General features: G+C 57.2%; 1 protein-coding gene across 1 annotated transcript; it reads left to right on the top strand.

Moving 5' to 3' along the window:
* Positions 1-6,202: 6,202 nt before the first annotated feature.
* Positions 6,203-17,235, top strand: PHGDH (phosphoglycerate dehydrogenase). The gene is made up of 12 exons (XM_073356279.2): positions 6,203-6,454; positions 7,269-7,420; positions 8,627-8,692; positions 9,849-9,903; positions 9,996-10,094; positions 11,035-11,167; positions 11,898-12,046; positions 12,970-13,122; positions 13,550-13,682; positions 15,121-15,248; positions 15,780-16,008; positions 16,892-17,235. Exons 1-12 carry the CDS (start codon positions 6,317-6,319, stop codon positions 17,044-17,046), a joined length of 1,590 nt encoding a protein of 529 aa, XP_073212380.1. The 5' UTR covers positions 6,203-6,316; the 3' UTR covers positions 17,047-17,235.
* Positions 17,236-19,542: the final 2,307 nt, after the last annotated feature.

Raw genomic sequence — 19,542 nt, 5'->3', positions numbered from 1 at the left:
TTAAAAAACATTGACAGAGAAAGGAACGACATGTGCCATGACCTGCACTGGAGCAGAATTCACCCAATGCAGAAAGGCACCACCACACAAGGCCTGTGCACCTCCGGCATCCTGCTTCAGTCCATAGGACACTCACAGCCTTCCATGGGAGTTGGATCAGGTCTATAGTCCCTAGTGAGGACTGTGCCCAGGCCAGGATTCCAGCCTCAGTTTCACTTTTTGCAGGAGTCCTGTTGGAAAGGGATTGGTTAGAATTGTTTTCATCATTATAAAAGCAGATTCCCTTCCCCTGCCACTCCCCACACTCTCCCTTAAGTCAAAAGTGGGTCAAACTCTAAAAACCAGTCCCTAGGGGTTGAGCCCTAGCATGGGAAATTACACCTTGAATGGTGAATTACTTGGAAAGCACAGATGTGGGGAACAGGCATTTATCACTGGAACTGCTCTGCAGTTCTAACTGTGGCTGGCATGGTCTTCTTTTTATACCTAGTCACCTCCAGTGGTTGATTAAAACTCCTGGAGCCTTTCTTCACTGAGCGACTGAACTTTGGAGTCCACAGACAAGGGCCAAACTTTCCTTTCAGTTACTCCTGATTTCTACCATTAGAAGAGCACAATTTCCACAGCTCCTCCCACCCCCGCTCCTCAGCCAACAGATTGGAGCAGGAACTGAGGTTATTTCAGGCAAATCTGGGCTGGGTCTCCTCAGCAAGATATCTGAACTGGGCTTTAAAGTTAAACCTTCCCTAGATTAAAGGAGTACATCTTTGTTGTGTCTTCAGTGTTCCCAAGGAAAGGGCTAGGACAGAAGACACTTAAAAGCAGCAATCTCATTGCCAGACACAAATAGTTTAGTTTGGTTTCCCCACTCCCTCAGGAACAGCTTCCTCCCCCACGTAGGTCAAGGGGTCAAGCCTCCTCTCATTGAGGGTAGCCAGCCCTAGCTGCTTCTGAGGTCAGGGAGGGAATAACCTGCCCAAAGAGTCAGTTTCTTCCTGACCCCTATCATCTAGTGGTTGGTTTATAGCCTGCACGGGAGGGTCTATGGCCCTGATGGTTTTGTCTCCTGGTCAGTGTAGATGTGGATGTTCTCACTAGCCATATAAAAGTCTAAATCTATTTTGGATATTCCTAAGCGCTTGGTCTCAATGAGATCTAGTGGCAATGAGTTCCATAGACAATGCTTGGCGTAAAATGTATTTCCTTGTATCAATTTCAATTTGTTGCCTTTCAATTTCTTTGACTTTCCCCTTGTTCCTGGATTGTGAGTGTGGGTGATCAGGAGCATGTCATTTGCCTTCTCTGAGTTGCTCCGCACACCTCTAGTGTCTCCTCTGGAACCTGCATGGGGCCAGCCTTTTCAGTCTCTCCACAGGAAAGTCATTCCAGGCCTCTGTCCATTTTTGCCAGCTGCCTATGAACCCCTCTATTTCTGCTCTCTTCTTTTGGACAACAGGAGCTGAGTACTGTACTGCACTCGTGTCCAGGAGAGTGCGTCCCGTTGGTTTCTATAATGGCATTGTTCTCATCTCAGTCTTATTCTCCATCCCATTCATTCTGTGTTCATCCTGTTCTCCCTCCCAGCTGGGACACAGTCCAGCCCCAGATTGTACCGCTGCACCACATCCAAGAGAAGGCTGAGGAGGGACCTGATAACAGTCTTCAGACATGTTATAAAAGACAGTGATCAGCTGCTCTCCACGTCCACTGAAGGGAGGACAAGAAGTGATGGGCTTTATCTGCAGCCAGGGAGATTCAGGCTAGATAACAGGAAAAACCTCCTGACTTTAAGGATGTGTCATGGGGTGCTCCACTCACTGCTGGTCTGATGCCTCCTCCTGGTCGCTCTGGGGATTAGCTCTCGAGGCAGACGCCCCCCCTGCGGTTTGGACATCATCACTCTGACTCAGGTCTGCGGCTCCTCTCACTCCAGGACCCTCAGCATCCTCTTCGTGATTTAGCCCTCTTGCTAGGTCACTCAGCGTTCCCCCTTCCAGGTTTCAGACCATCAGCAGTCCTAGGCAGTCAGCCCATTCACTGTCCCAGTGTCATTCCCTCAGTGGCTGGCCTGCCCCCTCCAGGTTCCAGTCCTGGGACCCTCAGCTCAGCAGTTCTGGGCTCTACCCTCTCTGCTCCTTCCCTGGACTGCTTCCTCCCACACCTGGTTCCCCTTCTCTCTGGGAGTACCAGCTCCAAGAATCCTCCTCCCAGCGAGGGACTGCCCTTTCTCTGCAGCCCGCTACCTGGCTTTATACGCCCTGACTGTCCCTACACACCTGAGCCTGTTCTCTAAGTAGCTGTCTCCAGCCAAAAGCTCCCCTGTTTACAGCCTAATTAGCTGCTGGCCCCATCTGGCCCAATTCCTTCTTGGAGAGCCAGTGTGGGGATTTCACCCATCACAGGATGGTTAAGATCTGGACTAGGCTCCCAAAGGAGATTGTGGAATCCCCATCATGGGAGGTTTTTAAGAACTAACAGCTGCCAGAGATGGTCTACGGCTAGGTTTACTCAGCCCTGCCTCAGCACAGGGGGCTGGACTTGATGACCTCTCGAGGTCCCTTCCATTTCTATGATTCTACAATACACCCAGCTAATCCCAGGTCCAATCCTGCTCCTGTTGGTGTCACAGGAGAAACCCCCATTGAGTTATCTGGGAGCAGGGGCAGGCCCCGTGTATTTAGACACTGGGAGTGGCTGCTGCATTGAGAATCTGACAGGGGGACCTGTCTGGCCTCTGCCATCATGACCCAAGTGTATAAACTACCAGGCATTGCTCAACAACACGTGTAACTCACCAGCCCCACTCCACAGCCAGGGTGAAGAATGCTACTGCAAGAGTCTTTATCCAAAGCTGACGTAACAGCCGCGGAGACTCAACAATTACCCTTGCTGCGGAAGCAAGTCAGTCTGCACCCAGGGATTACCCCTTGGGATTAGCAACTAGTCCTGCCATGGTCCTGCCTTTACATACTTTCTAGCAGGCGCTAAAGGCTAGCTCACAGCAGGCTTGTAGGTAGTTACACAGCATGGGAAGGGAGCGGGGTGCAAGGCAAGTACAGCAGTAGGATCTCACGGCCAAGGCTGGTTCTGCAATTGTAGCTGTAAAGACACATTTTCTGGGAAGGGAAGGCAGAGCCGAAAGGGTTGCAAGACATTTCCTGGGCTTGCCCTGGGAAGCCATCTCCTCCAGTGCACAGCACCCCTGCTCAGTGGGCAGGAGAGCTCCCGGGGAACAGTGGAGGGTGGCTGGCCCATTCTACCCTGCCCTTTGCTCAGCAGCTCTGCTCCTCGCAGCATTCCAGGGCAGCGCTGTTACACCAGTGTCCGAGACAGGCCAGCATTTCTAAACTCAACAGTCCAAAGTCCAGCTCCTCAGTCCGCGTGCAGACCCCTGGCTTAGTGGCCTAACTCCCATGGGGCTGCCAGTGACAGCAGCAGAAAGTGCTGCACTCAGCATTTCTGGAATCCCATCCGCATGGTCGGGTACCCAAATACCCATGAGCTGAGCTTTAGGCACCTGCATCTGGCAGTGCTGGCCTCATTTTGCACTCCTGTCAGCCCTTCAGCCCCATACAGCTCAGGGAGAGCAAACAGGACCCCTCACAGGGCCTGCACCAGTGACAGAATTGTTAACTCAGGCCACCTACGTGACCCCATTGTCGTCAACTCCTGCCCCCAGTTACACAGCTACACCCCCCCTGGAGGCAAGGGGTTGCCCCTGTGTGCCTGGCAGCCGCCCGTGAACTTAGATTGCAAATTCTTTGCCCCGATGCACAAGCTGCTGATGGCAAGAAAACAGAGGATGGGAACTGGGCAGTAGCTGGGTCACAGTTTGCTCTAAACAAATGGTGACAACAGCTGCATCGGAACTTCTCACCCTACAACCAGGAAATGGGGCAGCAGAGTTGCCAACCCGAAACATTCAATAAATCATGAGCCAGGCTCAAAAGTATTGTGAGACTGGCTTAGAAAATCATGAGATTTGAAAGTAAATCTTTCTGTATTGGCCCTCTTGACATCTGAGCCTCTGGCATCACATTTTCAAGCTTCTCTCTGCAACCAGCAGGGCCAGCAACTTTTTTGAAAAACAAAAGCCAAGATTCACTCGCGTGGCTGTGGGCTTTCAGACAAACACCAACTATTGTGTGAAACTTGTAATCAGATTCACAAGTCAGTAACACAGAGCATCCCATCTAAATATGTTCCAATTAATATACATTAAAAAAAAGACACACAGTGAAGGTTTTACAATTAGGATCCAGATCTGATTGTTAGAAGTTGTATTGGGTAAAAAAGCCACATTGCAGCCATTCAGCAGGCAGATTTGAGCTCACTTTAAAAGCCATCAATGCCATAAAGATGCTCCCCCCTGCCCCACTCCCAAAGCGTCACTTCCCAGTGAACCAGCCACAGGCTCTGATCCTTCAAATGCCTTATGCATGTGAGTAACTTTACACAGGTGAGCAATCCAACTGGAACAGGACTGTGCCCACTGACTTCAAATGGGACCCACTCAGTGCTTGCAGGATCAGGGCCTGGGCATCCGGATCTGCTCCCACTGAAGTCAGTAGGGCCCAGATCCTCCTGGGAATTACACACTCCAATGCTTTTGAGGATCTGAGCCTGGGTGTTTTACCACTGGTTTCCACTGGAGCAGGACTGGACCCGACATGTAAATATACCATGTAACTGGCTGCAGTCTGGTTAAAGAAACAGAAATTTGAATCCTAATGAATAATGTTCTTGTCTTTTCATAGATTCCAAGGCCAGAAGGGACCATTGTGATCAACTAGTCTGAGCTCCTGGGTAAGTCTGTTGAAAACCCTCTTTCCTCCTGGCTAGCCCCGCATGGGCCATAGGGAAGCTTATGACCTGTAGATATCAAAGGGGGCTTTGTTTTTTCCTGAGTGGCCGGTGGGCATGACTGGCAGGTCATGTGGACGTCTAACTGGGGAGATTGGACTGTGCATGTCCTGCCCAATTGGAAGCTTGTGATGGGAGATATTAGAACTAGCCTTGATTTTACAAATGGGTCAGTGGTGGCCAATGGTGGGAGGGACGAATCATGTGGATCCTTATCTGGAAGGCAGCGTGTTTTCTTTGTGCAACTCACCCATCCTGGACAAGAGTTTCCTTTGCAATGGCAGAAATGATGGACAAATCACCTTTACTGGGGATTCCTTCTTGCCGTTCCTACTGTTCACAGCATTCGACCTTGTCACAAGCACGAGGAGTCAAGAATGACGACTCTTCTATGGCATGGAGGAGAAAATGGAGCTTTGGACAATCTACTCTGGTCCTTCAATTTTTAAGACGAGAGGCAGAGAAGGCCGTCCAGCCACAAAATAGAAATTCTTAACAGCATGCTTTGCCTCAAATCACAGCAAAAGTGATTGGGAGGAATACGAGTTCCTAATCTAGAGGGATCCTGATCTCAGTTACACCCACGTACCGCTGGAGGGACACTGGTGACCCCAGTGGAGTGACTCCAGATTTACCCCGGCATCACTGAGGACAGAATCTGACCCTGGTTGCTGACTGTCAGATGCTTGCCCCTCTCCTGAGCGGTTTTCCAACTCACTTTGCAAGAACGGGCAAGTGATGGGTGTGCTGCACTTGAAAGGGGGAGGGTTTCACTAGTGTAAAGCTACACACCCACCCCAATGAGCTTTGCATAAGCCCAAATCCTGCCAGGACCTGAATCCCGACTGGCCTCCGGGGGCTGGTTTTCAGCCAGAGGAATCAAGTCCCAGAGGCCTTCAGTGAGACTGAGAGTAATAACACTCCTACCATAGCACTGATCTCACAGCCCTTCCATGGGAGGCTCTCTCTACAGACACGGGATGTGTAGGCCCCTGCCAGGGAGGGAGACCTTATTAACCCCACTTTGCAGGCAGACCAACTGAGGCCTGGGGGAGCTGAGCTGCTGGCCGGGTCTCTCTTCCTCCACAGGGCACAGACCACCTCCAGGGGAAGGGCCCCTCCCCGTTGTAAGGAGGCAGAGCCTGGGTCCTGCTGTGCAGGGCAGCCCCAGCCCAGGTGCAGGGCCGGCAGCGGGCTCCTGTGCGCTCTTACAGGTCCCCGAGCGCCTGCTCCCGGGCCCGGGGCGGAACGATGTGCCCGCGGCTGGCAGGGCAGCGCTGCCCCGCTTGCTGGGCTGGGGGAGGCAGGGGCGGGGGTGCTGCGGAGCCGGGGAGTGACAGACCGGGGCGGGGCTAGCCGGGTTTAGGGAGAGCTGCGGAGCTGGAGGCGCAGCTCCCGGATTGCCAAACGTGCAGCTGCCCGTCCCCGGCTGGTCGCAGCCGTTGCGCTCGCCATGGCCTTCGCCACGCTGAGCAAGGTGCTGCTCAGCGACAGCCTGGACCCCTGCTGCAAGCAGCTGCTGCAGGCCGGCGGCATCCAGGCGCTGGACAAGCCCAACCTCAGCCGGGAGCAGCTGCTGGCGGAGATCCAGGTGGGGGCTGCCGGGGAGCTGCCTTGCTCGGCGGGGTGCAGGCTGGGCAGAGGACGCGGGCTGCTCCCGGGTGCCAGCTGGCCCGTGCCCGGCACAGGGCCCCGAGTCCTGGCTGGCTCGGGCTCCGTGCCGCGCTCCCCGCCCCGCGCCTGATGCAACAGCCGTGGGTTTTGCGCGGCGCGGGGACTGGAGGCCTGGGCCGGGGGGGGGCCGGGGGCAGGAGCTGAGGCGACCGTCCAGCCAAGGGCTGCACGTGCGGGGTCGGGTCCAGCCTCTGCTGGGGAGCCCTGCCCCCCCTCCCGCACCGCCCCAGCCAGAACCCCCCAGAGCCAGTGGGCCCCCCAGCTCCCGTGCCCGGGGTGGGGGCTAGGCACGCTCAGCGGGCATGGGCGGGGAGAGGGGCTCCAGGAGAGAGGCAGGGCGCCAGCTGGGGGCAGAGCAGAGGTTTTGGTGGGAACCGGGGCTCCTGCAGGCAGGACACCCAAGGCTCCCCCCTGTTGGGACGTGTGGGTCTCTGCCCCTGGGGCAGCAAAACCCTGGGGGAGGGGGCAGCGTCAGACTGGAACCTCGCCCAGGGACGGGGTAGAGTCTCTGACACTTTGCACCCGGCTTGGGGCGTCTCTGTCTAAACCCCAGGCTCTGGGCTGGAACCCCTGGGGGTGGCTCCTGGGGGCCTGCTATACTGGGGTCAGGCTGGCTAGGGGCCCTTCTGGCCTTAAGACCCACACTAGGGGGTGGGGGGAGCAGTGGTTTATGGAAGCGGGGGAGGGCTCTGGCCTCCTCTTCCCATCCGCTCCGGCGCTCACTCCTTCAGGACTGCGATGGGCTCATCGTCCGCTCGGCGACCAAAGTAACCGCAGACATCATCCAGGCCGCTGAGAAGCTGCGGGTGATCGGTCGGGCCGGCACCGGTGTCGACAACGTGGATGTGGAGGCAGCTACGAGGAAGGGCATCCTGGTGATGAAGTAAGAGCAGTGTGACTCCAGGACAGAGCTGCTTCTTCCCGCACAATGGCTGTGCTGGCCTTGGCAACGTGTGTCCAGTTTCTGGACACGTGTGTCCGAGGTCAGCGCTTGTGTGCATGGGAGGGGGGCAGCATCTGAGCAGATCCAGGGTGCATACCTGCAGATGTGTGGGCATGTGGTTCCCCTGCTGCCATGCCATTACTTAGAAAAGGCTCCAGGGACTAGACAGGAGTTGAAAGGGGCACGGTTCCATTCCCATTCTCTCTGAGCATGTCTCGTGGGGGGCACAGGGCTCTGGGTCAGGTCCCAGAGGTTTAGCAGTGCAGCTGGCTCTGAGGGTGCTCCTGGGTGGTCCGCCTAGGGCCACATACCTTTTTTTTTGTACTTAGTTTTCTGCTGAAAATGCAGTTTGGGGCCAAATTCAGCAAATTGATTCAGCCAAAAATGGAGTGAAACTTTGAAAACGTTTCGCTTTGACTTTTGCAATGGAGCCTTTTGACGTTCTGTTTTGAAACAACTTCTGAAATCCAGCTGAACTTGGTTAAAAAGCAAAAGTTAAAAAAACTCTTGAATATTAAATGACAAATTCATTTTTGAGTCAAACAAAATGTTTTGTTCTTCTGGGTTTTTCATGTTGGCCACCAGACTGACAGATTGGTTATTCACTCATGCTCCAGCCCCCCCTTGCTCTGATGGGCTGCTTGGGGGAGGGGGCAGTGTCCCCCAGGGCAGATCCCCCGATGTTAGTAGGTTGTGGCAGGCCCCGAAGAACCGATCCCAACTGCAGAGCCTATGCAATGGGGCATGGGAACAAAACGAGATGCAGTTGGGGAAACACAGCTACCATGGGGATGGCGGGGGTTAGAATTGACCCAACCCAGCTGTTCAGCAGGAGGGAGAAAGTGGGGGGCAGCACGGCTGGAAGAGACTAGATGTTGCAGGTTGACGTGACAGCGGCAGACGGAGCCAGCGAAGCACTGAGTTCTGTGCCCGGAGGCCCCTGCCTTGGAGTGACAGTATAGTCAGTGCTGCCAGTTCAAAGCCATCATGGCTAGGAATGTTGGCAAGTCTCATTCAGGCTGAGTGTCCGCAAGCCCTGGGAAAGTGACTGCAAGGAGCACTCCCAGGCCTGCCCCATGGGGCCCACCAGGGCTCCCCTGTCCCCGATGTCTGTGCTAACCCCAGTGTGCTCTGCTCTGCCCTCAGCACGCCCACTGGGAACAGCCTGAGCGCAGCGGAGCTCACCTGCGGGATGATCCTGAGCCTGGCTAGGTGAGCACGTCTGCCCCCCAGGGCAACCGTCACCCGTCATCCTCTGTTACTGCTTGGGGATCTCAGGAATAGCACACAGCCCAAGTCCTCCACACAGTGCACTGTGCTTGGCTCATCTGTGCTCGCCCCCAGCATGTGCCTCTTCCCCATGGCCCCTGCCCTCAGCATCCAGCTCCCACCCCACCCCTCCCTTGGAGCCCTGGGATGTCCCCTCTGACCTGCCCCAGGCACAAAGCCAGAGCACCGACTCCCCATCTCCTCCACTGATCCATAAGCCCTGTCTCCCCATCACCCCCGCCAGCACGGAGCCTCCGGACCCACTGCCCCCAGCATAGGGCCCTGGGTACTCGGCTCCCACCCACTCCCCGGCACTGCCAGGCACCCTGCAGAGAGCACCAGACATCCAGAAGCCACTGGCTCCCCATCCCCAGCCATGTGGCTCTGAGCTCCACACCCAGCAGGGAGCCACGGGACCCTGCCTGTGTCCCACTGGCATGCTCCTCCCCACCACTGAAAGGCAGCTTCGAGTCCCTCTGCACTGCCCACTTCAGTCACGCTGGCATGCAGCCACCATTACCTGCTCCTCATCATTGCACCCACCCACCCCATCACTGCACCTGTCTTCCCCCGCCAAGAGCCCCCAGGGCATCCACCCCCCCATCACTGCTCTTATCCCTCCCACACAGAGCCCCCAGGGCACCCCCTAGTCCCTACCATTGATTCAGCCCCTACCTAGAGCCCTGGCACCTGGCTGTCCCCTGCTCACAATCACTGCCACTGGCCCCCAACTCCAAACTACCCACCCATGTGCCCAGGTCCTTCCACAGCCCACGACCCCCACACACCAGCTGGGGAAGGGTGGAAAGGAACAAAGCCACCGCCCTGTAGCCCTGCAGAGCATGGACCCTGGGGTGAGTCGACACCCACAAAGCACCTCTCTTCCCCCCCCACACCTCCCCCTGGGGCTCATATGCTCTGCAGGGCACTGACCCCACAGTGGGCATGCCCCATGCCGGGGGCACAGACACAAGAAGCGCCCCCTACCAGGCCCCACAGCCCCCTGGGGTGCTGGAAGCCCCCATGGAGTGTGGATTGCCCCGGGTGGCTCAGCCAGGGGCTGCAGGCTCTGCTGACCACGATGCTGTTGGTGTTTCAGGCAAATCCCCCAAGCAGCCGCCTCGATGAAGGAGGGGAAGTGGGACCGTAAGAAGGTAAGAGTCCGGTGCCATCTCCGTGGCACTGCTGGGGGGGTGGGTTGCCCTGGAGCCTCTAGTCACAGCCCTGTCTGCGTTCTTTGCTCTAGTTCATGGGAATGGAGCTTTATGGGAAAACCCTGGGCATCCTGGGCCTGGGCCGCATCGGGAGAGAAGTGGCCACCAGGATGCAGGCCTTCGGGATGAAGGTAAGGGTGGGAGCAGGGAAGGGAAAGGGTTAACCTGCCCAGAGGCTCGGTTGGGTTGGTGAGGTGAGGGCAGGTCGTGCCCAGGGAGGGGGAGAGCGAGGGTTAATGTGCCCATGCTCCTCCCGCAGTACACACAGGTAGTGGGGGGAGGAGGGGATTAATTCTTCCTCCAGCCAGGGGAATGGAGGAGAAAGGGTTAATCTGCTTCTCCGTGCAGCTGCAGCCCCTGGGGGGCGCTAAGGAGGGGGCTGCTCTGTCTGTACCTGCCCGGAGCCTCTCTGGGGACATGGGCATCTCTTGTGCCTCAGACTGATGTGACTATGGAGCAGTGCCCAGCCAGGAAAGGCAATGGGGGAAGCTCCCCTTAACTCTGCCCCTTGCACTCCTACGCCACAGCGCATCCGTGGGGCCGCGGGCAGCTGGGAAGGCAGAGACTTGCCCTGTTAGCCAGCAGTGTGCGATGGGAAGGCTGGGAGCACGGCGCTGACGCTGTGGGGGAAGCTCCCTGTGCCTGGGTGCTGTGCGGATTCTCTGGCGAGAGCAAAGGGGCGTTAGTTACTACGCGGGGCGCGCGCCGCTTCAGGCAGCAAAGGCAGCCTCCAGCCAGGATGCAGCCATGGCCCAAGTTGGACTAGAGCCCAGCCAGCCGGGACAGGGCTCTGGGTCTGCTCAGTGAGGAGCGCCGGGTCAGGGCTGCCTCTTGCCCCCTGTGCATTGGTAGCTCTTCCCCCTTCCGCCCCCAGGGGGCACCCTACCGAGCCCCCTCCCCCCGGCCTTTTGCCCACTGGGCTTTTTCCCTGCTGCACCTCGGAAAAGGCAGGGCAGCCCTCAGGACGGGCCCCCTACTGCCCAAGGTCCCCTCCCCCAGGGCTTGGGGGGCCTGTCACCCAAAGCTGAGGAGGTCAGCTTGGGCTGTGCGAGTGGCTGTGGCTGTGCTTAGACCATAGGGTACGATCCCATCATCACACCCGAGGACTCGGCTGCCTTCGGTGTGCAGCAGCTGCCCTTGGAGCAGATCTGGCCCCTGTGCGACTTCATCACAGTACACACGCCGCTCCTGCCCTCCACCACAGGTAGGGGAGCAGGGCCCAGAGCAGCCACGCCAGCCTCTGCCTCTCCCCTCTGAAGGCTGTGAGATTAACAGGGCTTGGGGGCTGGAGGGGAAAACAGGCCTGGGGGAGAGTCAGATACAACCCCATGCAGGACAAGATGAGGGCCCCATAGCAGGAGATCTGGATAACAGTGGTCATGGGAGCGGCGGGCTGGCAGAGCTGTGCCAGAGGGATGGGGGGCAGCAGTAAGGGGGCTGGCGCATTGGCAGAGCCATGCCAAGGGGCAGGGCTGGAATGGCAGGGGCAGCAGTCAGGAGGGTGGCAGGTTGGCAGAGCCATGGTAGCCCAGTGCACAAGCTCCCATCCTCCTTCTGCCAATAGCGGAGCCCAGCCAGGGTGAAGGGGGGTCCTGTCACTCTGACTGCGGGCTCACAGCTAGGCCCTCCAAGGAGAACGCCCCAGCAGTGAAGGGAGATGGAGGCAGGGGGATGCTGAGGCGGAGGATGGGATCGCAGAAGAGAGGACTCTAAGGGACACTCCCCTAGAGCACTCCCTCTGGCCTGGACTGGGGTGTGTCCCTCCCAGGGCTCAGGCCAGTAGGTGTGTGCTCTGCTGCCAGCCGGGACCAGCTGCACACAGTTAACTGGGATTCCCTGGGAGGTGCGGGTGGGTCCAGGGCAGCCCACGCTGGGAGGAGAGCCAGGCTGGCTAGCTTGTTGTCAGACTCTACCCCCCTGCTATCTCTCCCCAGGGTTACTGAACGACAGCACCTTTGCCAAGTGCCGGCGGGGGGTGCAGGTGGTGAACTGTGCTCGAGGGGGCATTGTGGATGAGGGGGCGCTGCTCCGGGCGCTGCAGTCTGGCCAGTGTGGGGGAGCCGGCCTCGACGTCTTCACCGAGGTAGGTAAATGGGGCCTTGGGCGGAGGCGGGACCCAGAGCACATTCCCCCATGGAACTGCCACAGCAGATGGGGGCCCTGGCCCCAAGCCAAGGCCTGCTGCCCTAGGAGGGGGGTGGGCACAGAAACAGAGGGTCCGTCCCAGATGCATGACCTTGGGCCAGGCCTGAGAGGTGCAAAGGAGCCTGCCCCTTGTTCATCCCCACTCTGCTGCCCAGGGTGGGTTACTCCTGGCCCATGTAATGGTCTTGTAGCTCCTTGGGGGTAGCGGGTGCAGAGCCCTGGCCCCATGCCCTGGCTCGTTCACTGGCCATGGGCTCCACTCCGCCAGGGCTCAGGGCCCTGTGCCTGCTGTTGGGTTTGACACCAGGGTTCAGCTGCTTGGAGAGCATTACGTTCCAGCCCTCGCAGCCACCCTTGCTGTTGTAGCCCTGAGCCCAAGACCTGTAGGCCTGGGCTGACTCTGCTTCCCCCTACCCAGCTGTGACACTCACTTCCCTGGCCCCTGGCAGCCAGCCCCCACCATGCAGAGGCAGCCCGCCTGCTCATCTGCACCCGACTCTGGGGAGGAGCTGGGGCCCAGCCTTGCCAGGCCCTCAGAAATGGCCCATCGGAAACTCCGTAACATTCCCAAACCAGCCTTAATTCTGTGCTCTGCGTGGGAGCGAAGTCTCCCCCACCCTGTGCAGGCCATAGGGACGGGACACCCCCCCTCATGCTGGGTACTACACCCCTGCTGTGCGCCAGCTGTACCCTCCCAACCTGTATCGGCCATTGGGACTGAAATGCCACTCAGGCTACTCAACCAGCCTGCAGCCCAGGAGCTGTGCCCACATCTCCACCGTGCTTCGCTGCAATGCCCCTTCAGGCAGGGCCACTCACCTGGAAGGCGGCTCGGGCTAATGGGACAGGCTGTGTCTGCAGGAGCCGCCCCAGGACCGCACCCTGGTGAACCATCCCAACGTGATCAGCTGCCCCCACCTGGGCGCCAGCACCCGGGAAGCACAGAGCCGCTGTGGCAAAGAAATCGCCCTTCAGTTTGTGGACCTGGCCCAGGGGAAGGTGCTGGCTGGCGTGGTGAGTGAGGGGGCACGGGGAGGGACGCAGGCTGCGGGCGAGGATGGGCGCTGCCTCAGCAGAGCTCTGAGCAAGCAGACAGCCCTGCCAACAGTTAACTGAGCATCTCATGCTGCCTCAGGTCCTGCCTCTGCTCCAGGACTCAGATTGTGTGTGGCCTAGTTGCTAGAGCACTGGACCGGGACTCAGGAGAACTGGGTTCAATTACTGGCTCTGCCAGCTGGCTGACCTTGGGCAAGTCACCACCCTGCTGTGTGCCTCAGTTTCCCCATCTGTACAGTGGGGGTAATGCTATTGCCCTCCCCTGTAAAGTGCTGGCAGATCACTGCGTAAAAAGCACTTTACAGGAGCTAGCGAGTGGCATTCTCCCTTCCTATCAGCCCACTATGTATTCAGCCCCCTTTCCTCTTCCTCCCTCTGCCTACAGGTAAACGGCCAGGCTCTCAGCAGTGCCTTGGAACCTCAGACTAAGCCCTGGATCGCCCTGGCTAAAGCCCTGGGTGTGCTGCTGCAGACATTGGCCAGCCCGGTGAAGGGAAGCGTGCAGGTCTCCACACTGGGTGAGCTCGCAGGGCTGGGTGGCAGAGCTGGGTTGCTCCTCTCAAGCGGTGGTGCTCTCCAAGAGCTGGGTGGGCAGCATGCTGGCCCTGTGTCTCTGCCCTTGTGCTGACACAGCAGTGCCGCAGAGAGGGGGTGCTGTGCAGTGCCAGGGCTGCCCTGGGCAGGGCAGGACAAGGCATGTAGCAGCTGAAGCTATGTCTACACTGCATTGTGGTCCCGGGCTTAGCGTTTCCAAGTCCATGCTTGAGCATCCAGTCCACCCTGCACTGTAAACCTGCATTTACAATTGCTGGAGCCAGGTCTCACCTGGCCATACTGCACTACACAAACCTTCTGGCTTGACCTGCATCCTCACTGCAAAATGTCAGTTTTACAATGCAGTGTAGACATCCCCTAAGGGCCCAGGCCAGGGACTAACCAGCAATATCCTGTCTGCTCCCCCCCCGTCTCCCCTTTGAGGGAGAAGAGGAGAGTGGGCTGGAAACTTTTCATCAACTCGTTTTGAGGGGGAAAATTCCACTTTTGTCTAAATTAAACATTTTTTTAAAATATCACTTTCAACAAGTTCTCACACGGGGAAAAATTTTCATTTTGTAACATTTCCAAATTTTGTTTGTTAACTTCAAAACCTCTTCGAACGTTACTGGATGGGGTTTTTGATCGTTATATTTGTACATCATGCACTACTGCTCCAGCCCCATCGTGAAATGATGTACAAACGTAACAATCAAAAACCCCATCCAATAAAACTGGAAGAGGTTTGGAAGTCATGTTGTGAAATAATGCACAAACAAAACACTTCAAATTCCCCAGACACTCTTCCCAAACCTGTTTGAAATTCACATTTCACGGGAAATCTTGAAAACGTTTGTTTTCGGTAAGATTTGGAACACAAATACATTTAGAAATGTCAAAACTTCCTGCAAAATGGAAATTCTGAGTGTCCACCAGCTCTAGGAAGGAGCAGAGTGGGGTTTGGTGGGGGGCGGCTGGACCTGCCCTGGCTTCACACAGTGCGGTGGAGGAACAGCAGCAGGAAAGGGGAAGCCAAGCTGGGGAATAGTCTCCAGGGGAAATGGCAGACACCCACTTGCTCTGGAGTTATGAAACCAGGTTGGCCAAAACTCTGAAGCAGAGGCTCCCAAGCTGGAAGGCAGTGAGCGTGGGTGGACCTATGGTGCTAGCTGCTCATTTACATTTGTTACTCTGCTCCTGTCACTTCTCCAGGGGAGCAGCTGCTGGAGCTGATGGGATGGGAGGTGATGGCAATAGGCAGGGCTGGGCCACATGAGTGGGAGCGGGACAGCAGAGTCCTTGTATTAAAACGTGGCCTCTGGCAGGAAGCAGTGAGAGGAGCCTGGCATGGGGTGGGGATCTACTGCGGCTGGGGCTCTGCTAGCGTGTCTGTGTAACCCTCATGACTCCCCGCACCTGCAGGAGTGCCCTTGCAGAAGGCCGGGAGTTACCTGAGCCCTGCTGTGGCTACCGGCCTGCTAGAAGGAGCAGAACAGAAGGATGTGAACCTGGTGAATGGGCTGCTGCTTGTCCAGGAGGCTGGACTGAAGGTACACGGCTTGCCTGGGACCCCAGTCACACAGCCAGGAGTCAGTGCACATGAAGTCTCCTCCCTAGGTCTCTTCACTGGGCCTGCCTGGTGTGGGGCAAACTGGCCCGTCTGCCAACACCAGAGCCCACCTCTATTTCGTCATATCCCCCAGCAGGCACTCCCTGCCCCTGCACTAGCGGGGCACCCTCCCACCTCACCCCTTACACGTAGGCAGGGACACCTGGCATCTGCTGGATGGTCTCCCCCTGTAGGACCCCTAGAGGGGGCCCTGACCAGCCCCAGCCCCTGGCTAGCACCAGCTGGGTGTTCTCTGGCCTGCAGCCCCTTCAGACGGTGAGAGGGAAAGGATGGTCCAGGGCTAGGGCTTCAGAGACCCGGGTTCAATTCCCTGCACTGCCACAGATTCCCAGGGAGACCATGGGCAAGTCACTTTGCTGTACCCTGGGGATAGCTGTACCTCCTGGGGGCGTGGAAGTACCACCGTGATGACATGGGGCTGCTGAGCGGTCATCTCCCCTCTCCCCTTCAGGTCACAACCACTCACAGCAACGCAGTGCCGGAACTGTACACCGGTGACAGCCTCCTGCAGGTCACCTTACAGGGGACCCCCTCCAGTCTAGTGGGCTCAGTCCAAGGCAGCACCCCCGTCCTGCAGGAGCTCAACGGAGCCAACTTCAAGCAGCCGGTTCCTCTCACTGGCCACCTGCTGCTCTACAGAGCCAAAGCTGCCAACGCCAGCACGCTGCCTGCAGTGATCGGTGAGGAAGGAGCCTGCCTGTGCCACCCCCAGTCCATGAGTTACAGTTAGGCCCTGAATGTCCCACCTCACCAAGGGGAGGGGTAAGATCCCACCCTGACTGCTGCTGCCTCTCTGGGGCCAGCATTGTGCCGGGCTAAGTTAAGAGGCTGCAGGGCCTTAGGCAGCCGTCGGAGTTACCAGGGGGAGCGGTGTGCCCCGGCGGGGAGTCCTGGCTCAGACAAAGCCTCAGTCCTGAGAAGCAGGAATGTAGGGGGCTACAGGTCCATGATCCACCTGCACCAGTGATGGGCTCCCGGTCTCTTGGACCCCACCTTGTGCTCCTCATCCAAGGCATTCGGTTGGGAAGATACAGGGGAAAGGGTACAGTGGGGGGATTACAGGGGAGTTCCCGGCAGTCGTTTGGGAATGGGGGCGGGAGGGGAGCATGATGGGAACTGAGGGCCAGGGGTTGTGAGAAGGCAACCTACGGCTGTAATGAGGCCACCTGCCTCTGGCAGGCAACGGCTGCAGCAGGAGGTGGGGGAGTGACGGGGAAGGCAGGGGCCGGGTATTGCTTTGCCATTAAACATCCCCTACTCCTGAAACAGGTTTGACAGACAATGGGCCTGGTGTCCCAGAGGACCTGTCTGCACCAGCCTGGGCTGCTTGGCCATGCTGGCCAGAGGGCGAGCTGAGTTTTCCATTGATTATGAGGGAAGGCTCAGGGGCTGCCAGCCCCATAGCCACAAGGGACTGCTGCTCTCAGCCTTGTCCTGCCCCCGCAGAAATGTTCAGTGGGGTGCTAAGTCACGGCAGGGCAGAGCCAAGGGCTGTGTTGCTGCTGGGTGCCCTTGCCCCAGCAGGCAAACAGCGTGAGCTCTCTGTGCTGTTCCCATCTGCAGGGCTGCTGGGGATGGCTCGGGTACAGCTCCAGTCCTACCACAGCTCCTGTGCTGTGGCGGGAGAAGAGTGGAGCATCTTGGGAATCTCTTCAGCAGTCGGGGCCCTCGGTGACGTGAAGCAGCATGTGACAGAGGCCTTCCAGCTCACACTCTAGCCCTTTACAGTGAGCTTGCAGCCGCTTCCCAGGGGAGCTGTTCTCCCAACAAAGCCAGGCCGGGTTCAAGACCAGCATGCAACCCCTCCCTTGGCAGCACTGTGCCAGCCAGCAAGCTCAGCTGGGGCCAGGCACAGCATTGGTTGTAGTTAGGAAATCCCAGCACAGTCAATACAGCATTTGGGAGGAGAGCGTGTGCTTGTGTCTTGTGTCCAGTGTCCTGCAGCGGCCCAGGGCGGGAGGGGAAGAGGTCACAGGGTATGCTGGGGGTGAAGCAGGAGTTTGCCCGCAGCAGGGAGAATGTCTTTGCGCGCTCCTGTTCCCCTGGCAAGGTCACTGTTACACTGGCACCACAGCATGCCCACAGTGCAGGCTGGCACTTTACAGCCCTGCCCTGGCAGCATAGATCCAGCCTCTCTCCAGCTGCTTAGATGCACCCAAAGGAGAGGGGCCAGGAACACCTCCAGACTTGGCCCCAGGCTCTGCTTGTGGGACCGTAAAAGGGGCAGCTGCCTCCCAAGTGACCCTTCCTGGTCGCTATAGAGCGGCCCTGCATCCGTTTACCCGCTGCAGGGCTCCTTAAATAAACTCCAGACCTCAGCCCTTAATACATTCCCCTTGTGAGTCTCATTGGTTTATGTAGAATTCAGACCACCACTCAACGCTGGGGCTTCCCAACCTTCTAGCTGCAGCCTAGTTCTTCCCTGCATTTGGCAGGCCCCTACTTGGGTGGAGTCTGACATCACACATGTTCCTGCAGCCTTCTGCTCTCTGCAGCTTCCTCTTCTGCTGCTGTAGACCCCAGGTGCCTTGTCTTAAGACCGACTGGACAGCAGGTAATTAGCCACAGGTGCACTGGACACCACCCCCACCCACTCTTAAAGGGACCAGTCAGCCTGTGACAAGGATTCAGCCACCAGTCCCAAACTGGAACAGATGCTTTGCTGGACTGACGTGCCAACGTTCGCAACACCCCTGCCCTTGCCGAGTTTGGTTCAGACACTCTGTAAGTCAAACTCCTGTGCCAGTTTTCTTCAAAAGTGGTTTGGCTGGAGATGTGGTTGAAATTTAAAAACCAAGCCCTGCTTGAAGTCTAGGTGAGGCTGGCTAGAAGTGCTTGTTTATACTACAGGCTGAGCTGGTGCAAGTGCCAGAGTTAAGGTTACAGAAACTGTTTCTATTAGAATCCTATTTGCATGTCCTTGTGCTTTTTGCGATGCTCATGTTATGGGGCTGAACTATTCTAGACTTGACCTCAGGGCCATGCTTGATTGTAGGAGACTAACCTACATCTCTCCAGCCATATTCAAGTTAAGAAGGGGGGAGTTGGAAAAAAGTTTTGCCCATTTTTAACATGCTGAGAGGGCCTTGGCACCTCCTCTCTCTCCCTGAAAGAGAGATGGTGCAAAAACAACTGGCCCTTTCCATAGCAAATTTGTCACACAGCTCTTCCCTGTCAAGTCCACGCTTTGCTGGACTTTAGCATATTCTACTGTAAAATGAGAGTTCGGACCATTAGAAAACCTAGTGAGTGCATATACTACAGAACACATGCATAAGGTGACCTGCAAGAGGGGCTGAGCCCTCGTTTTCTGGCTCCATAGAGAAGGCCTGACAGCGTTTCTGCCTCTCCCATCCCTAAAAAGGGGAGGTGTTCTGCAGCGGTACACCTTTTTGTGTATTAGACTGCAAGGAGGAGCAAGCCTGCACAAACCCTAGAGCAAGGGTGGGCAAACTACAGCCTGAGGGCCAGATACAGCCTGCGAGCTGCACCACACTGCTCAGCCCCGCTGTGTCTGGGGGCTGGACCGCTTGGCCCCACTCCGGCCGAGACGCTGGGTTGGGGGCCACAAAACGCAGCTCTCGAAAGCCACGGCATGGCCCTACTCCAGCTCCTACGTGCTCCAATGGGAGCTGCAGCGGATGGGGCAGTGTGCAGAACCACCTGGCCGTGCCTCTGTGTAGGAGCTGGAGAAGGGACTGCTCCGGGAGCTACTTGAGGTAAGCGCCGCTCGGAGCCTGCATCCCGCTCTCCACTATCCTCGATTCCAGCCCAAATCACCCTCCTGCACCCCAAATCCACCCCAGAGCCCGCACCCCCTCCTGCACCCCAACCCCAATTTTGTGAGTATTCATGGCCCACCATACAATTTGTATTGCCCAATCTGGCCCTCGGCCCAAAAAGTTTGCCCACCTTTGCCCTAGAGATTAAGCTGTGTAACGCTTTCCATTATACCTCTTGTTTTCATCTGTTTAGAATGTCATCAAACTAACCCCTCAGGCTGAAGTTTCCCCAGCTGGTCACTGCCACTGGTTACTTTTTTGAGAAAAAATTAGGTCATCCTTTCAGAATTAGGTTTAAAAATCTTCTCATTTCCTCTTAATATATGTATAAGTTTTAAACCCATTTGAGCATCACCATCCTTGGCGCAGGAGCGTGACAATTTGGCCAGGGGCAAGTCATGCGCTCAGAGGTGCTGCTTCGTATCCTCATGG

Source organism: Lepidochelys kempii, chromosome 8, assembly GCF_965140285.1.
Source record: "Lepidochelys kempii isolate rLepKem1 chromosome 8, rLepKem1.hap1, whole genome shotgun sequence".
NCBI classification, from domain to species: domain Eukaryota; kingdom Metazoa; phylum Chordata; order Testudines; family Cheloniidae; genus Lepidochelys; species Lepidochelys kempii.
This window is presented reverse-complemented; position numbering and strand designations above follow the sequence as displayed.